General features: G+C 36.1%; 1 protein-coding gene across 3 annotated transcripts in view; it reads right to left on the bottom strand.

The window, feature by feature from the left end:
* The window catches only part of LOC137654643 (sodium/potassium-transporting ATPase subunit beta-like), a 100486-nt gene that overhangs the window by 42975 nt on the left and 36170 nt on the right, over nt 1–21341 (bottom strand). The window contains exon 1 of one of the 3 annotated variants that reach the window (XM_068388451.1): nt 15881–16037. The exons of the other annotated variants lie outside the window; for them this stretch is intronic. Coding sequence (XP_068244552.1) covers nt 15881–15989 — 109 coding nt within the window. The 5' untranslated portion in view covers nt 15990–16037. Of the gene's footprint in view, nt 1–15880; nt 16038–21341 lie in introns of those variants that run through there. 3 annotated transcript variants of the gene reach the window in all.

Here is a 21341-nt window from a genome sequence, read left to right as displayed (position 1 = left end):
TCCTAATAACAGCAAAAATGCCAAAATCATAATTCACAATCATTAAATGGACAGTATGCAACTCTTGTAGGCTTATGGAATGAAAATATTTGTATAGATTAAATTTGTCGCCATTCTGGAAAGTCAGCCATTTTGGAAATGGCAAGATACTGAGGAGGTCGAAGTTGAATTAGATGGGGATGATAAGAATTCTAATGCCAAATCTCTTGCTTGTATCACCATTTGTACTTTACCCCACTATTCAGCTCCACTACTCACTTTTGGAGAACTTGCTTAATAGCATTTTTGTTAAAACTGTGGCTACAGGAACTGTTCAAATGCATGTTTAGCACAGTTCACATGATAAATGAAGCCATAGACATCACCAGATCATCTGAGAAGAAGGCAATTCTAATTGCATCCCTTGGGCCATTTTCCTGCCAATCTTCATTTTCTGGTATTGGACCTATGTATTTGGGGTCATATTGCCCGAGTAGCCATGCAGCCTCCAAGTTAGAAGATGAATCCACTTTGTTGTCCAAGTGTTGAGTCTTCATATAATAACAGCATTAGAACAGAGTAAGATTAATGTGGTTTAACCACTTTGATTTTGTAAAATGAGGTTAAATTTGTAGGTTTTGAATCTAAATACATTGTTGAATTAATTATTACATAAGCTCAAGGCAGTAACAAACTGCTGATCTATAACATTTCATGGTTTAGATATAACAGAGAATCATAAAAGATTAAAAAAAAAAGTTTAGGTTACATGCATTTCTCATGTATATAAATTTATACACAAATATCATGGGAATTTCTCAAATCTAAAACAGCAATGAATTGTACATCAACTATATTATCAAATATACCAGTAATACATATCTCGTTATGGTGGTTAGGTCTCCTTGTCCTCCTGCACTTCGAGATTTATCCAGTTTCTAATTAATAAACAATGCAGATCAATGCCCGGTAACTCTGCTACTCATCAGGTATCCTCAAGCGTTATTGCCTCTTCACACAAGGACCACTCCCACCACCTTCGAAGACTGCTGTTTAGCGCCTCCAGTTGAACAATCTCGTAGAACATCCAGGGCATGTGCCTCGACCTTCCATTACTAATGTGGCCATTCTATTTTCCCCTTTACTTATCCATTGGATAGTATGAAGTTTGAAATCCAGTACTATCCTTTTGTTTTTAGAAAGTTTTACGATTGCTTTCTGGGACTCTCAGAAACATGTCCTGCTATTCTTGTAAGCAATTTGATTTATCTTTAGTATGCAATAAAAAAGTTTGACATTGTAATGGTACTATTTATGATACATAATTGGTAAACAGGGCTAAAATCAGTTCATACTGACACACACTATTAGATTTTTTTCAACAAAGCTAAACACAACCTGAAACATTTGTATCCATAGCATAATCCGGCTAAAATATACAAAGAATGTACAACAATGGAAAATGCATTACTGGATAAAGTAGACTATGTTATCAAGCAAATAGATTACTTTACAAAATGCTAATATTGTGCAAATTACTGTAAAGACTTAGCCAAAACCTTACACTCAGTACTGAAGGATTTGAATAAAGAGTATCTTACAGAGTATACCAGTTCTGCAGAAAGACAGTATAAAGCAAGATACATCCTGAAATATGCAGATTCGTGGTTGAACATAACCCACAGCATTTGATAAAAAAAAGATATCGAATAGAATTGACTTGACAAGTTAAAACATACGTCAAGAACACACAACCAATCAATATAACCTGCAATAGGCTAAGACATTTTTAACTGACCCACTGCTGCCTGTGTACAAACTCTCATGTTTTAGTGAAACAGAGGGTTGCCTACTCAAGTTACTAAATCGAGTTCACGAGAAAAACCAATTTCACCAAATTCAGTAGTCCTGGGATAGCTTTGCAGCCTGGGTATATGTAAAACCATCTCTCTTGGCCTTGAAATGTAACAGTTTATAAGAAATGTAGATTGAACAGTAAAGTGTAAAATATAGGCTGTTAGTCACAGGTTAAAGATAGTTATGCATGCAACTGCATTCGTCACACCTCGGGTAAGACTTCCTTATAAAAGTAATTGGAAGCATATGTAGTAAACAAAAAATAACTATGTAAATATACATTACTGTATAAGTTTTTGAAAATTGGGAAGGTCTTTGCTCCATATGATTAATAATGAAGTGGACAGACTTGTAGCAGAAGAGGTACATTACTGTACTGAACTGGTTCTTAAACACTCCACAATTCCTCTCCATTATGGGGTCATCTCTTGTTCAAGAGTCCAAAGGATCTAGAGATTCATCCATTTCCACAATTTGATCAAGTTCATAGAAATTGGGTCATATGGATAGACACTGTGGAGGCCATCCATCGTAGAGGTGGTGGGGACAACACCGTAGTTGCACTGTGAAGGGTTGGACAGCAAGATGGAAGAAAAGAAGCTAGAATGGAGGTAATACATAAGTTTAATCAGTACCCAATCACCCTACCTACGAAAGCTAGGATCAGGGGAGGTTATACAACCTATAAATCACATCACTAACCAGAGAGACAGTTTGGTTGCATTTTCCAGTGGAGTCTATGATGCAGTGTGGATCTAAACTAAGGATCAATGGATTGTAAATTCCTTGCAATCTCATTAATCAACCACGATGTGAGCGAATTTTAGCAAACTTGTACAAGATTCATAAAGCACCCCAATGCCATCACATAATGCTACTTCACAGCCCTATTTCTTGCACAGTAATCTACACACTGCATTCTTCGCATTAGAGGGCTATGCCTCATTGAAGTGTCTATACTCCACAATTCATACGCATTACAAGGCATATGGCTATGCATAGCACAGCATTTGAACACAACCATTCTCCCATATTATAGAGGTATGAGACATACCTCTATAATGTGAAGAGGCATCATCCCTAGTTAGTTCCTTCATATTACTGAGCCTAACCCTATCTGCTTCTGGTGAAGAATTAGCGCTGGTGCATAGTTATACTAGTAAGTAGAACAGATGCGTATTTTTCCAAAAAAAAAAAAAAAAAAAACCTTCTTTGAACTTTACGCATACTTTCAGGTGTTGTTCTCACTCTTTAGTAGCCAATTCCCATGCAATGCTTTAGGAATTTTGATTGCTATATATTTTTGTAGTAAATTACTTAGGTCAGCAATGTCCGAACATGGAATTTCCTATGTACAGTAATTAATATATTCTAACTTGTTTCATTCATTGCTCGCTTAGTTTATATGTAACTTCGGATCATCCGCAGATCTGATTCCCAATGCTCACAATCCACCAACAATGAGTTTATATAATCCCAAATCCTCTACAAAATACATACCATCATAAAAAAACAACTTTCTTAATTTTGCATTACAACGACTTCAAATTAAACACGAAAAGTAATAATAATGGGCACAGAATATAAGATCTACAACAATAATGCCAAGGAAATATACACCTGGAGTGATGGCTCTACCGAAGAAAACGCTGACAGAACTGTTGGCTACTTGATAACACTCCTTTGTAAGAAATTATTCTAGTGCCACCCATACAAACTTTCCAAAGTAATGGTACAGTTGGGATCATTAATTCCGGTACACTTTTCTGGAAGCTAAGGAGACTTCAATGTATCAGAATTGATGAAGCCAACTGTACACTTCAAAAAAAAAAAAAAAAAAAAAAAAAAAAAAAAAAAAAAAAAAAAAAAAAAACCGTAATTTTCAATGTTAATTCTCCATACAAATACAATGTTCTCATCCGTATTTCAGTAAAATACAGGCGACTGTAATTTTTACCCTACTCTTGTTATTAACTTTTACGGGTTAGTTCGTTCGTTCCAGATTGCCTGGAACTTGTTTTTACGGGTTGGTGACCCAATATCACTCCTTTACATCAATATATTCGTTTTTAAAACAGTAAATGCCTGGCAACATTTATTCCGGGATTTTTAACGTTTTGAAGGCAAATTTTTAAGAATAAATATTTGGTTTTATTCACATGGACAAACATTTTTATTCAACAAACCAGGAAGCCATGGACTTTCCCAAGTTTCTGTGGCTCACCCAATTCACCAAGCTGTAATCGAGGACAGGTACAGGTGGCTCCATTAATTCCGGTACACTTCTTGGGAAGGTAAGAAGAGGCCAGTGTACCGGAATTAATGAGGCCAACTATACCTTATTCAAGAGCCAAAAGAAGAGAAAGAATGGCAACTTACACCACAAATCCCACGAACTAGTATGTAGATTTCTCAGCAAAACACAAGTTTAGCGCCATTTGATGGTGCAAGCTACTAGCTACTAAATTTTATTGCCTTAATTGAAAAGAACAAACCAAGGAAGAATGGAGTAAAATTTTATTCAGCAAAAGATTGTCAAGAATAGAAAAAATATGTAATTCATAACAATGGATATAGATAAATAGCTGGAAAAAAATCTAGCAAGAAATTCAAAGCAGAGAGCGAGTAAGCTTCACGTCCCAAGCTGCGTTGCACAAATGAGGCCAGTTTTGAAAGCTCTGCATCGACCCCTCTTCATCCTTGGAAGCTTGAGCTGCATCGTAGAAGAAAAACGGCATTGAAGGACCATGGTACAGAGACTATGGCGCAGTCTACTGTTTAAGCTAAACAATTTTGCAAAAGGTTGATAAAGGCCATTTACTATTCACAAAATAATCCTGAAACAATGAACATCGATGCTCTCGTGGTATTTTCTTAAATTCACTCCAATTGAAGTGGTTCTTGAGTAAGCATGTACTCAGCCTTCAGCTGATCTGCTACTGGTATGGAAAGAATCAAAACCAGGAGAGCAATCCATCTAAACCAGAAAAAAAATGCAAATACCAATAGAGGGACTCGGTACTTCATCGCTCTGAAAACACAGGTCTTGTCCGCAAATATTAGAAAGAAGGTCCTTTCATCCCACATAGTTTGAAGGAAACAGACCCTCCAGTTTCTCAGTCTAGTAGGAAGAAAATGTCTAAGTAGATATCATAAACCAGGTCCTGTCAGAATCTTACTTGCCATTCCAAATCACATGAACCTCAAATTTGAGTGCTGTCTTTGACATTAATAAAAATCACATATGAACTTCTTAACTTCAAGTTCCAAGTGTTATATGTTACGTTTTAGCTCCTTCACCGACATTATTGATGTTACATTAAATCATTCCAACTCCTTTGGTGCTATTAGCATTTGTATTTGCTGGTCTTTATGATAATGGTTCTATAGGTTACAGATGTAGTTCTTTTTTGTTTCTTACAATCAACCCTAGTGCAAAATGAAAAGGCTACTAGCTTTAGCTGTGGAATGGTCTACCCAACCCCAGCACCGGCCCATTCAACTTCTAATTCTATATATCAAATAATAGGTAGCGACATACTTCGATTTTTAAGAAATTGAAAAGAAACCGGGCTTTTAGCCCATCATAGATCAATTTGAATCACTGAGGGCAATGAAAATGCAGTTGTCATTTCCATAAAATCAGGAAATATTAAGATTCATGACATGAATTATCTTTTAGATCAAATGAGATACTGTACTACTTTACAACGGAATTACTGTTAACGTACTTGCGAACTGTGTTGCGTATGTCAATCCTAGAAGTATAGTCACTAAAAGAGCGGGTGGAAGTTTCCTGTTGAAATAAATCAGAGATATGATGCCAAACAGAAAATGGTTAAATTTTCATTCATATCATCACCGACAAACATGGGAATAGAGAGATTAGCTACCAAGATGAAAGCAAGCTAGTAAAAACAGAAGTAAAGTAAATGGCTAAAAAGGAGATGCAGATAAGGAATGAAAGGACTCCCCACAGAATTGAGGTACACTAATGGCAGCTGTCCTCTACCATGACCTTGACCTATAGAAGATCCCGAATATGAAGGCATTAGTTTCCACTAGCTGGAAGATCTCTCACAGCTGGCAATGAAGACCGAGGTGGTATTTTTATGTTAGACCTGTGAATGTCGGGGAAGACTTTTGTATCTTCATTCTGGAAAATTTCGAAAAGGTATACGGTCTTAGGACTCAAAAGAACTGTAGTTTTACCTAATCATTCACATGAACTAAAGTGGTTCAACAATAAAGTCGTCGTAGTGTGTCTTGCCAAAGATCAGAAATCTGAAAAAAAAATTTCCAATCATGCAAGGATGAATCATCTGAGTTCATTAGAAATTACTGACACCAATACCACCTTTGGTTGTGGTGGCCTGTTGGTAACGTCTTTACGTGGTGATCCCCAGACTGGGGTTAGAGTCCCGCTCAAACTCGTTAGTACCTTTGGTCGCTACAACCTCACCATCCGTTTGAGCTAAGGATGGGGGTTTTGAGAGAGCCTATAGGTCAATCTGCTGAGAAATCAGCAGCCATTGCCTGGTCCTAGCTTGGGTGGAGAGGGGGCTTGGGCGTTGATCATATGTATATATGGTCAGAAGCTAGGGCATTGTCCTGCTTGATAGTGGAATGTCATTGTCCTTGCCTCTGCCATTCATGAGTGACCTTTAAACCCTTAAGTGTCTCTAAATTCATGTATATACCTTCCAATCTCGCGACATTAATCATATCCAAGTTTTCTGGCTGAGGATCACTGCTTCCGCTGATCTTTAGTAACATTCGTGTAAGTCAGTAATCTCCCCAATAACACAGACCTTTTTCAAATGACCTTGCATAAAACCAGACCTACCATATTTGACCTAAGGGACTTATAAAGTTTGAGCCTCTACGAGGATTTTAGTCTTCCTCCTTCCGTGATCAATATCTTGAGCAAGTGACCTACACGCTGGATCATTAAGTATCATCAGTGTAAAATGGAGTTGGGATTTATTATAAAAATTTTATTGCTGTAAGTAATATTAGACAGGCAGTTCATTGTAATTATTTCTCCTTACCATAATTATCAAAACTTCTACAAATACAAGAGGTTTATCAGGGAAAGCGGCCAAGTACTAAAAACACAACCACCAAAGAACTCGTGAAAAACTGAAAATAATAAAGTATACCTAAAACAAAAAAATAAAAAAAAGATATGGAGTCAGTATTGGGAGTATGCTCTGCAAGAAAATATCCTCACAGAATCTGAAATTCAAAAGTTCTGACGATTTATGACCCACTGTGTATTTCACGGATGAACGGAGAGAGAGAGAGAGAGAGAGAGAGAGAGAGAGAGAGAGAGAGAGAGAGAGAGAGAGAGAGAGAGAGAGAGAGAGATTCTTTATATGACCCTTAAACTGTTTGCGTGAGGAATAAAAGATTACCTTTAAAAGTCCACTGCACTGGGGGGAATGTTCGTGAAATTCCTTACGAGAGCCCACGTACAGCACATTTCATGCTGATTATATTTCTATGTTTCGCTGCTGATTGTTTTTATTTGGTTTTACATAATATCTACAATTTTCATATATGCATACGATGGGCTTCTTAATAAAAGACTTCTAGATTACAAGAAGCAAAAGAATCACAAAGGAATGACGAGAATATTTGAATATTTGGTTTGAGTGACCCCAAAGTGACCTAAAGCAAAAAGAAAAATATCTAATGTAAGGTTCAACTTTATTTCGTGCTTACTCAAAGATGAGATAAATAAGGGTGCAGATTGGATTTATGAGTCTGGGACATAAGACCAGGCACTGAGGTCTGGGATACCATTCAGTGCTAATGTGCAACATGGATAAAAACCAAGCAATTGCAGTATGGAGTAAAAGTTAAAGAGTGGATAGCAAGATAGAATACTGGATTTTATCAAATTGAGAATAAACAGCTAGAACAAAGTTACTGTAACTTGCAAAAAAAAAATAAATAAATAAATCAAGCAGTAACATTTAATGCATAGAAATAAAGTGGAAACAACTAACAGCAATATGTAATAACCTGAACTCCATTTGGAATGCCAGGCAACAACATGTAATAAACCAAAATCAAGTTGGAACAACAAACAGCAATGTGTAATAACCAGTGGGAGCCACAATCTCCCACATGAAACTATGAAAAAGGGGAAACAACAAACAGCAAGATTTAATAACCAGAAATCCAGTGGGAACCAGCAGCAACATTAATAAACCAAAATCTAGTTGGAACAACAAACAATAATCTGTAGTAACCAGTGGGAGTCACAAGCACTCTTGTGTAACAATAAAAAAGAAGCAACAATAAACAGCAAAAATTTAATAACCAGAAATCCAGTGGGAACAAGCAGCAACATGCAATAAACTAAAATCCCGAGGGAACAACAAATATAAACTTGTAATAACCAGAAATCCAGTGGCAACAACAACCAACACAATGTAACAACCTAAATTGAGTGGGAACAATAAGCAGCAACATAACTAAATCTAGTGGGCACAACAGGCAGCAGCATGTAACAACCAAATATACTGTGAACATGTACCAACATACAACATCCCTAAATCCAGTGGAAACTTAACGTAGCAGCATATTAAAGCTTCAAATCCATTGGGAAATACACGATCAACATTTAACCCGAAATCTAGTGTTTAAAAAAAAACAAGCACCAACATGTAATAACCGGAAGTCCAGTAAGTACAACAGGTAGAAACCTGTAGCAACCAGAAATACAGTGAGAACAGCTAGCAGCTACATGTAACAACCAGAAACCCAGTAGAAATATCAGGCAGAAACTTTTAACAACCTGAAATCACCTAGGAACAACCCGAAAAGCCACGTAAACAACAATTATTAATATGTGGCAACCAGAAATGCAGAGGAAAAATCAGGTAACAACATGAAATAACCCAAAATCTAGAGGGAACAATAGGTTGCAACTTTTGTTAACCTGAAATATATAAGAGAACAAGTTGCATTGTGTTATAACAAATTCCAGTGGGAACAATAAGCAACAACATGTAACAATAAGAAATCAGGGAACATAAACGAGAAATTCAGTGGGAACAATTGGCAGCAATACGTGACAACTTGAAATGCAGTGATTACAATAATTTGTAACATGTACTGACCCAAAATGTAGTGGGAACAACATAACCCAAAGTCCAGGCGGAACATCAAGCAGAGACATGTATTATCCAGGAATCCAGTGGGAACAATAAGTAGCAATGTGTAATAACTCGATATTCTGTGGAAGCAATAAGCAGCAGCATGTAACATCCTGAAATCCAGTGGGTACGACTGACCAACATGGAACAGCCCAAAATGTAGTGGGAACAACAAACAGCAACATTAAATAACCATAAATCTGTTGGGAACGACAACTGGTAATATTTAATAACCCAAAATCCAGTGGGAATAAGGAGCAGCAAAAGCAGCAATATGTAACAACCTAAAATCCAATGGGAATAACATGCAGTAACACGTAATAACCAAAGATCCATTTGGAAAAAAGGAACAACATTTAACAACCAGAAATCCAATGAGGAAAAACACAGAAACGTGTAATAATCTTTAATACATTTCTCAAAAAAAGCATTTATCAAGCCAAAATATAGTTGGATAAACAAGCAGTAACAGTTAACAACCCTACAAACAAAAACATTTAGCAACACTAAATCCTGGCGGAACGAGTGCTAGAAACGTGTAGTGATCCGAAAACTAATGGGAACAAGAGGCAGCAACATGTAAAGTTCTGAAATCCTATTAGGACAAGGAGCCAAAATGTGTAATGATCCAAAATCCAATGGGAACAAGGAGCAACAATGCGTAATGTGATCCATAATCTAATGAGAACAGGGAGCAACAATGTGTAATGATCCAAAATCCAATGCGATCAAGAAGCAACAATGTGTCATGATCCAAAATCCAATGGGAATAGGGAGCAACAATGTGTAATGATCCAAAATGCAACGGGCAAAAGCAGCAACAATGTGTAATGATCCAAAATGCAACGGGAATAAGAAGCAACAATGTGTAATGATCCAAAATTGAAGGGAACAAGCAGCAACAATGTGTAATGATCCGAAATGCAACGGGAACAAGCAGCAACAATGTGTAATGATCCAAAACAATGTGTATTGATCCAAAATCCAATGGCAACAAGGAACAACAATGTGTAATGATCCAAAATCCAATGGCAACAAGGAGCAACAATGAGTAATGATCCAAAATCCAATGGCAACAAGGAGCAACAAAGAGTAATGATCCAAAATCCAATGGCAACAAGGAGCAACAATGAGTAATGATCCAAAATCCAATGGCAACAAGGAACAACAATGTGTAATTGTGTAATGATCCAAAATCCAATGGCAACAAGGAGCAACAATGTGTAATTGTGTAATGATCCAAAATCCAATGGCAACAAGGAGCAACAATGTGTAATAATGCAACATCCAATGGAAATAGGGAGCAACAATGTGTAATGATCCAAAATATAATTGGAACAATGAGAAACAATGTGTAATGATCCAAAATTTAATGGGAACAATGAGAAACAGTGTGTAATGATCCAAAATCTAATAGGAACAATGAGAAACAATGTGTAATGATCCAAAATCTAATGGGAACAATGAGAAACAATGTGTAATGATCCAAAATCTAATGGGAACAATGAGAAACAATGTGTAATGATCCAAAATCCAATGGGAACAGTGAGAAACAATGTATTATAATCCAAAATCCAATGGGAACAATGAGAAACAATGTATTATAATCCAAAATCCAATGGGAACAGGGAGCAACAATGTTTAATGATTCAAAACTAATGGAAACATGGAACAACGATGTGTAAGGATCCAATATTCAATGGGAACAATAAGAAACAGTGTGTAATGATCCAAAATCCAATAGGAACAGGGAGCAACAATCTGTAATCATCCAAAACCCAATGGGAACAAGGAGCAATAATGTAGTGATCTAAAATTCAATAGGAACAATAAGCAGCAATGTGTAATGATCCAAAATTAAGTGGGAACAAGAACGAGGAATGAGCAATGATCCAAAATCAATTGAGAATAAGAAGCAGAAGCAAGGTGCAATGATCCAAAATCAAGTGGGAACAAGATGTACAATGTGTAATGATCCAAAATCAAGTAGGAACAAAAGGTACAATGTGTAATGATCCAAAATCAAGTGGGAACAAGGTGTACAATGTGTAATGATCCAAAATCAAGTGGGAACAAGATGTACAATGTGTAATGATTCAAAATCAAGTGGGAACAAGAACTAGCAAAACAATGATCCAAACTCAAGTGGGAACAGGAAGCACCAACGTGTAATGGTCTAAAATCAAGTGGGAACAAGAACTAGCAAAACAATGATCCAAACTCAAGTGGGAACAGGAAGCACCAACGTGTAATGGTCATAAATCAAGTGGGAACAAGAATCAGCAAAATGTAACAATCCAAAATTCAGTGGGAACAAGAACGCTGTGTAATGATCCAAAATAAAGTGGAAGCAAAAAGCAGCAACGTGTAACGATCCAAAATCAAGTGGGAAGAAGAAGCATCAACTTTTAATTAACCAAAATCAAGTGGGAACAAGAAGCAGCAACATGTAAAGATACAAAATCAAGAGGCAAAAAGAAACAGCAACGAGCAATGATCCAAAATAAAGTGGGAACAAGAATCAGCAAAGTAATGATCCAGAATCCAGTGGGAACAAGAATCAGCAAAGTAATGATCCAGAATCCAGTGGGAACAAGAATCAGCAAAGTAATGATCCAGAATCCAGTGGGAACAAGAATCAGCAAAGTGTAATGATCCACAGTTCGGTGGGAACAAGAATCAGCAAAGAGTAATGATACAAAATTCAGTGGGAACCAGCAGCAGCAGCATAGAATGATCCAAAATCCAATGAGAACAAGAAGCATGTACGTGTCATGAACCAAAATCAAGTGGGAACAAGCATCAATGTGTAATGAACCAAAATCAAGTAAGAACAAGAAAAGGCAACGTGTAATGATCTAAAATCAAGTGGGAACTAAAAGCGGCAACGGTAAAAATCCAAAATAAAGTGGGAACAAGAAGCAACAACATGTCCTGATCCAAAATCAAATGGGAACAAGAAGCAGCAACGTGTAATGATCCAAAATCATGTGGGAACAAGAAGCACCAATGTGTAATGATCCAAAATCAACGAAGGAACAAGCAGCACCAACGTGAAATGATCCAAAATTAAATGAACAAAAAGCAGCACCGTACAATGATACTGCACCGCACGAGTTTCACACACGCTTACACACTAACTTTAATTTCTTTTTCATTGTATATCTCACTTTAAACGATATTGTTAACTCACTTTAAACGATATTGTTAACAGAACTTGTTTAAGCCTGTGTTTTCAGGAATTGTTTTGTTTAAATATTTATGATCATCTCGTCCTGAACCTGTTGTATATAAACTTGCTATCTGTTGAAATAAAGTTAGTTGCATTCACCTCGCCTCTGTTACAACCTAACGGCTCACTCCCACAATACGAAATCCAGTGGGAACAAAAAGCAATGTATAATGATCTGAAATCCAGTGGGAACAAGAAGCAATGTATGATGATCTGAAATCCAGTGGGAACAAGAAGCAATGTATGATGATCTGAAATCCAGTGGGAACAAGAAGCAATGTATGATGATCTGAAATCCAGTGGGAACAAGAAGCAATGTATAATGATCTGAAATCCAGTGGGAACAAGAAGCAATGTATGATGATCTGAAATCCAGTGGGAACAAGAAGCAATGTATGATGATCTGAAATCCAGTGGGAACAAGAAGCAATGTATGATGATCTGATATCCAGTGGGTACAAGAAGCAATGTATGATGATCTGAAATCAAGTGGGTACAAGAAGCAATGTATGATGATCTGAAATCCAGTGGGTACAAGAAGCATGTATGATGATCTGAAATCCAGTGGGAACAAGAAGCAATGTATGATGATCTGAAATCCAGTGGGAACAAGAAGCAATGTATGATGATCTGAAATCCAGTGGGTACAAGAAGCAATGTATGATGATCTGAAATCCAGTGGGTACAAGAAGCAATGTATGATGATCTGAAATCCAGTGGGAACAAGAAGCAATTTATGATGATCTGAAATCCAGTGGGAACAAGAAGCAATGTATGATGATCTGAAATCCAGTGGGTACAAGAAGCATGTATGATGATCTGAAATCCAGTGGGTACAAGAAGCAATGTATGATGATCTGAAATCCAGTGGGAACAAGAAGCAATGTATGATGATCTGAAATCCAGTGGGAACAAGAAGCAATGTATGATGATCTGAAATCCAGTGGGAACAAGAAGCAATGTATGATGATCTGAAATCCAGTGGGAACAAGAAGCAATGTATGATGATCTGAAATCCAGTGGGAACAAGAAGCAATGTATGATGATCTGAAATCCAGTGGGAACAAGAAGCAATGTATGATGATCTGAAATCCAGTGGGAACAAGAAGCAATGTATGATGATCTGAAATCCAGTGGGAACAAGAAGCAATGTATGATGATCTGAAATCCAGTGGGTACAAGAAGCAATGTATGATGATCTGAAATCCAGTGGGTACAAGAAGCAATGTATGATGATCTGAAATCCAGTGGGAACAAGAAGCAATGTAAAATTATCTGAAATCCAGTGGAAACAGGAAGCAATGTAAAATTATCTGAAATCCAGTGGGAACAAGAAGCAATGTATAATGATCTGAAATCAAGTGGGAACAAGAAGCAATGTATGATGATCTGAAATCCAGTGGGAACAAGAAGCAATGTATAATGATCTGAAATCCAGTGGAAACAGGAAGCAATGTAAAATTATCTGAAATCCAGTGGGAACAAGCAATGTATAATGATCTGAAATCCAGTGGGAACAAGAAGCAATGTATAATGATCTGAAACCCAGTGGGAACAAGGAGCAGCAACGTGTAATGATCCGATATCTAGTAGGACAAGTAAAGTGGTCATCTGTAGTATGTATTTACAATACTGAATTCTTAATGATCTCCCACGCCAGCCATTCTCTCTGAATGTCAGAAGAAATTTCAGCCGATTACGGAGAACTCTAATGTACTTAAAAGTTATAAAATAAAGACTTATAAAGAAAGATTATAGTCTTTTATAATCATCCATTAGTTTTCAACGGCCTCATGTTCAAACAAACCAAATTATTCATTTACACTGGTACGTATAAAACTGTCGCGTAATCATTGTACTGTTTTGTTTCGAAGCTGACGTGAGCATAAACTGCAACGAGTATCAATTGGCTAACAACTATCCACTTGTTCATCAATAAACCTAAGTAATTTTCTTATTGAGGAATGCTGATGGTACTAGCAAATTAAATCTTTTATTATCAAAAAGAAGAAAAGAGGGAGGGCGGGGCAGGAGAGGTAACTCCCTATACACCAATCCTCCTTAAAGGCTGGTGCTTATGAATCATGGGTAACAAGAGATTACAAACCTCAGTCTTCTTATCTAAACATAAAAGTAGCTTTAAATTAAGGATTCCATAATAATAATAATAATAATAATAATAATAATAATAATAATAATAATAATAATATCTACCACAAACCCGATTTTCTTTCTGCACGGAGGCGATATATTTGAAGGGGGCTTATGTGGCAAACTAACTTTTACCGTAAAAATATAAAGTTTCTCTCAATTTAAACTATCACTTATTTTATTCATTGAGTTTCAATTTGGCCAGGTAAAAATATGGTTGTTTCACGTAACTTTGAATGGTGTTAATTTCACATTATTGATACTTTTAACCCAGCAGGAATTTACCCTTTGTCATAAAAATAACAACGGTACCCAATAAGTCGAGTTGAGTGAGCGGATAATGACTTTCAATAAAAACTAAGAATTTTCTCAACTTAAGGCAAAAAGTGCTCATGTATAACACCGTAACTATTTTTGAGGCGTCGAGGTGGTCCTGGCACATCCTGTTCATTTATAAATCACGTCATCGAATTTCTTTTCGGGGGAGAGGTAGGTCCTAACAATGCGACCTCTTTAATACAACCCGCCTGTTGCTCATTCCCTCAACATGGTTGACTAAGAGGTTGCAGATTACTCGTGGCACAGAATAATGAAGAATCCCTTATAAAGGCAATAGAAGAAGATTCGCTAATGTCCTTTGGGGGTAACATTCTCGTAATGGGCAAGTCTATTACCGTCAGAAGAGCAAACGTTCATTTCGTACTCTTTTCAAACTGATATAATCTAGTTTGTGGAGGGGGCGGTTCCGCAATCTTTTGAGAAATTCCATCTGCAATTTTCATTTTTGTAAGACTCGATTGGTATAATCTATAATTCATGGTTGCGGTAATTTTAACCAATGAGATTTTTTATGAAAACCGAGTCTAAATATAACTTCAGGTGAGATCGGGAGAGACCAAACTGGTTAAAGGTCATACAATACTTAGGATATAATCGATTGACATTATTACATCGTTATTTTTTTTTAAATGAACTTCCATCAACTGAATTTCTATAAAAATCTTTTCAATATCAATGATTTAATAATGTTGCGATCATCATCATAACTAAACACCAAACGTGAAAATTTAATTAACAACCAATATTCTATAATTCAAAGCGCCACAGAATAATACCGAAAATGTGATAAAGTAAAATAAGGAGAAAATGGAAATTATGCATACAGTATATTAATTGCGACATATGTTTAATGCTTAACTTTGCCCAAGTTGAGATTATATAAACTTTACGCCAATGCGCGATTACGTCTCTCGATCAAGAAAAAGTAAAAAGAAACTTCTTTGAAAAATAAATCTACATTATAACTTTTAAATCCCCTTGTTTTGTTAGCTTAACATAACTTCGTAAAAGACAAGATGATATTCATTAAAAAAAATCGCAATTCTGGTTTTGCCTATGCAAAGACGTGCTTCTTTCATTACAAAGTCACATATATGAAAAATACGTCACTTAACAGATTAAAAATAGAAAATCAAAACTGTACGAAACTCACACCAAGAGGATCCAGTCCTTCCAAGAAGTTCTTTAGTGTCCCCATCCCAAAAGAGCTTTCTCCATTCCTTGTCCCTTCCGGCGTACAACTTGGCCCTGTCCTCGTCCATGGCTGCTACCTTAAGAGTCCGTCGTCTTCTGTAGAGTCGGTCTGACCAGAACTAACGTTCCGTACTGCAGCATACTACATATCCGCTAGTCCGCATACTCTTCCCCTCCTTACCCCGACGCTACAGACCCCCTGACCCACCCCCCAAGAAAAACCAAAGTAGGAGGGGCTTGAGAAACCGGAAAAAGTGAGAATCATCTAAATTTTCTCGGTGCGTCGTCCCTTTTGTATTCTAACACTCGGCAGACAAGTGTCTCACTCATCTCCCGATATGGTTTACTGCAGCATCTGTAGGCTTCGACGTGTTGATGTGAAAGCGAAAGGTCATTGAATCTTGCGATAGGAGTCCGTATCTAAGGAGGCATGTTCATTCCCAAAACAAGGCTGTTTACCATTAGCGGTTAGCGCGGATTAATTGAAAATTCCGAGTGAAATTAATTTTCTGTATTTTATGAATAAAATGGAAATAAATCACCTTCCGTAACAATGGTTAAGATAAAAACTGAAGTAATTTACCGATTAGCAATTAACACAAAAATGGTATTATCTTAGATTCCATGTGTGCCAGATAGAGGGTAAATGCATTGATAAGATATACTAAAAGATTAGTTCATTAACATAAGCATTTACATCTCTAATTTCTCTCAAATTATCCCATGTGACAATTTTATGCGATTTGTTTATAGTTTACATACAAATTAGATTATAAAGTTGGTTGTTTTGAAATTCCTTTAATCAAATATTTTTCAAGATACGGTTGATAAATTCTGTAATAAAGGGAATTTGTTTCTTTACAACTTTTAAGTGTTATTCAGAATAAGGGATAATTAAAGAAAGACATTTTAATTCCTAATTCCCCAAATATTATTTTCAACATTAGGCCGCCTTCCCAAACTGATCTAACACCCACACTCCCAAAATACTCGATGTTTACTGTCACACTAAAAGGTCGACTGATACATCGTGGATGAAATCCTAGCACTGAAAAATTCCAGAAAATCAGTATAAAAATAACAATCAAATCTCTCATGACAACACTTAGAATATTGAAATATGATTTGCTTTTAACTAAACTTTTAAAAACTGCGCCATGAAAGTTTAAAGTCCGTATAAAAGAGAGGGTTTATGCATGGCGTCAATGCCCTAAAGATCAGATGCGAGCGGCAATGTGTAACAGTGGGAGCTATAGGTGTTCCATCAAGCTCAGAAACTGTTTATAAAATAGCAGATGGGTCTTCTCTACCCGTTTCGCTGCTGCTGTACTTCACTTTCGCATTCAAAAAGCCTCTCTATCTGGCTGGACTGCAGAGTAAAAGGAAAACAAAATGAAAAAAAAGTCATATCTGATTGCTAAGGCAAGGGACTTCAGTCACTGGGAGTTGTTTTTAAATACAATTTCATAAAAAAATAAAGATGATCGAGATGGTTAAATGTTACAACTATATCATTTAGTAACACATGGATGATATCCCAGGAGTTGGTTTGGTTCAGTAAGATCTACATTCAGTCGTGTCAAAAGACAACATAAACTTATTCATCTCATCCAAAAAATATATAATTCAGAAAGTAATAAGGACGACTAAGCACATTGACACTATGACAAGACGCGTAATGAACCATAGCAAATGCTTAAGTTGCTGTAGTCTCCTTGGTCGTTTATGAAACATTCATGACACAGCAGAAATCAATAGTTTTAAGACACGACAGATTCTGTAGTGCAGAAGACTGCAGTAACATAGGCCATTATAAGTAATTGCTACTACTACTACTACTACTACTACTACTACTACTACTACTTATGAGCCATAAAGAACTGGCGCAGTATGGAAGAACTTAATTAAGAAACTTGCCTTTTGCACCAACCTCAGAAGTCCGCGGCATTAGTTATAAGCCACAACAAATCACTTTGAAAGTGTGAAGGATTAATTCAAAGTAGAAGGATTGAAACCGTATAAATACTTAAGAGAATAGTAATAAAAACGTTCAACTTGTTCTTAGCACAAGCAAAAGGCAACAAAAACTATTAGTAGTAGGTAGGAAAAAATATGACTAACAGTAGGAGAATTGACATTGTAGGAGCGTGAAACATATATGAAACAGTAGAGGCACAGACATAGTTTGCAATTTTTGAGACGTAGGGGGTCGTTGTAATAAAAGAAAAAAATAAGAGGGAATGCAGCGAAGATTAATCAGGTTATGTATGAATAAATTGCAACTACACAATACTGGGGATTAATAGCCGAAACAGGCATAAGGCTAGTATAAAATAGAATCGCGTATAAATAGGCGATACATTTTCATAAAATCGTCACATAAGCTGATAATCGAATAGTTAAAGAGGTACGGGAAGACCTAATAAAGATATCGTATGGGAGACTTTGGGGAAAAATTCTTTTAGAAATATACAAAAGTGCATGATATTGAAATTGAAGAGGCAAGACATTAAAGCAGCAAATACCCGAGGGAAATAAAAGGTAAAGTGGCAACTGAAATTAAAAGATAAAATAGAAAAGAAGGCTTATATGTCAAAATAGTGATTTCTACCATCCTGTTCGTATTACTTGGTATGCAATTAAATCTAACAGTCATGCCTTCCCCATCATAAGGCTGAATAACACACTGTATTCTATTAGAAGTTTTATTATAATTATGGCCAGATTATGGGATGAACTTCCTAATTAGAATGAGAATGATAGACACTTGATGGATATTAAAGATAATGGGTCCCTAAAGATTGCAAACAAAGCAGGTGAAGGAAGAGAAGACGATGGATTGATGAACTTAGAAAATCTGCTGGTATAAACTGGCATAGTAGGACCATAAACAGACACGAGTGGAAGGACACGTTTGAGGCCTTTGTTCTGCACTAGATTAGTTACAGTTTATGATGATAATTCCTAATCAAACAATTGAATCGAACTTATGCCCTAGGACGGCACTTTTTTAGGGGCGGCAAAATTAGCCTGGACTTGCCGCCCAACAAGATTAAAATAATAATTAGCGGGTAAAGGATAAGAGCTTTGATTTTTTTCCCGCAAATTATGATTTTTGCAATGAAGCCGTTAACACCAAAAAAAAAATATATATATTTCCCCGATTTTTTTTTCTTTTTTGCAATAGAATTAATCATCCTACGCCCTAAAGAATTATTTGGCAAAAGCAAAATAGTTGATGCAGTGTGCAAAGGCATGGAGCAAAAATATGACGAAGACCTGAAAGCATCTGAACTATGCCAAGAGATACAAGATGTAAAGTTCTTGGTAAGCAACAGAAACATAGAATCAGCCACAGTGCTCCTTAGTTTTATTATGAAATATGGTGAAGGATTCGCTAACCTCCAAGTGGCACTTGGGTTATTATTGATTGTAGGGGAATCTGTTGCTTCATGTGAAAGATCCTTCAGCAAATTGAAGCTCATTAAGACATACCTGAGAAATACTATGGGCCAGGAAAGACTTTCAAAATTGGCACTCCTCAGCCTTGACTCTGAACACTGATGGCAATGAATTATGAAAATGTAATTCATGAATTTGCCATAAGCAAAGCAAGAAAATTAATTTGCTAAATGTTGAAAAACTGTAGCCTAACCTGGTGTGTGTATAATATTATATATATATATATATATATATATATATATATATATATATATATATATATATATATACATATATATACATATATACATTATATATATATACATATATACATATATATACATATATACATTATATATATATACATATATATATATGCATATATACATATATATGCATATATACATATATATACATATATACATATATATACATATATACATATATACATATACATATATATATACATATATACATATATATATATACATATATACATATATATACATATATACATATATATATACATATATACATTATATATATATACATATATACATATATATATATACATATATATATACATATATACATATATATATACATATATATATATAATATATATATATATACATATATACATATATATATACATATATACATAAACATATATATACACATATACAGTATATATATATATATATATATATATATATATATATATATATATATATATATATATATATATATATAAATATAAAGGGTAAGGGAGATGTGCATGAGTTGTAATTCAAGAGGTATTAGTTTGTTGAGTGTAGTTGGAAAAGTGTATGGTAGAGTAATGATTAATAGGATTAAGGATAAAACAGAGAATGCAGTCTTAGAAGTACAGGGTGGTTTTAGAAAAGGTAGGGGTTGTATGAAGCAGATTTTACAGTTAGGCAGATATGTGAGAAATATTTAGCAAAAGGTAAGGAGGTGTATGTTGCGTTTATGGATCTGGAGAAAACGTATGATTGAGTTGATAGGGAGGCAATGTAGAATGTTATGAGGTTATATGGAGTTGGTGGAAGATTGTTGTAAGCAGTGAAAAGTTTCTACAAAGGTAGTAAAGCATGTGTTAGGATAGGAAATGAAGTGAGTGATTGGTTTCCGGTGAGAGTGAGGCTGAGACAGGGATGTGTGATGTCACCGTGGTTGTTTAACTTGTATGTTGATGGAGTGGTGAGAGGTGAATGCTCGAGTGCTTGGACGAGGAATGAAACTGGTAGACGAGAATGACCATGAATGGGAGGTAAATCAATTGTTGTTTGCGGATGATACTGTACTGGTTGCAGACACAGAAGAGAAGCTTGGCCGATTAGTGACAGAATTTGGAAGAGTGTGTGAGAGAAGGAAGTTGAGAGTTAATGTGGGTAAGAGTAAGGTTATGAGATGTACGAGAAGGGAAGGTGGTGCAAGGTTGAATGTCATGTTGAATGGAGAGTTACTTGAGGAGGTGGATCAGTTTAAGTACTTGGGGTCTGTTGTTGCAGCAAATGGTGGAGTGGAAGCAGATGTACGTCAGAGAGTGAATGAAGGTTGCCAAGTGTTGGGGGCAGTTAAGGGAGTAGTAAAAAATAGAGGGTTGGGCATGAAGGTAAAGAGAGTTCTATATGAGAAAGTGATTGTACTAACTGTGATATATGGATCGGAGTTGTGGGGAATGAAAGTGATGGAGAGACAGAAATTTAATGTGTTTGAGATGAAGTGTCTAAGGAGTATGGCTGGTGTATCTCGAGTATATAGGGTTAGGAACGAAGTGGTGAGGGTGAGAACGGGTGTAAGAAATGAGTTAGCAGCTAGAGTGGATATGAATGTGTTATGGTGGTTTGGCCATGTTGAGAGAATGGAAAAGGGCTGTCTGCTAAAGTAGGTGATGAATGCAAGAGTTGATGGGAGAAGCACAAGAGGAAGGCCAAGGTTTGGGTGGATGGATG

This window comes from Palaemon carinicauda, chromosome 15 (assembly GCF_036898095.1).
Source record: "Palaemon carinicauda isolate YSFRI2023 chromosome 15, ASM3689809v2, whole genome shotgun sequence".
NCBI lineage: Eukaryota > Metazoa > Arthropoda > Malacostraca > Decapoda > Palaemonidae > Palaemon > Palaemon carinicauda.
Note: the sequence above shows the minus strand (reverse complement) of the source record. Positions and strands in the feature narration are given on the sequence as shown.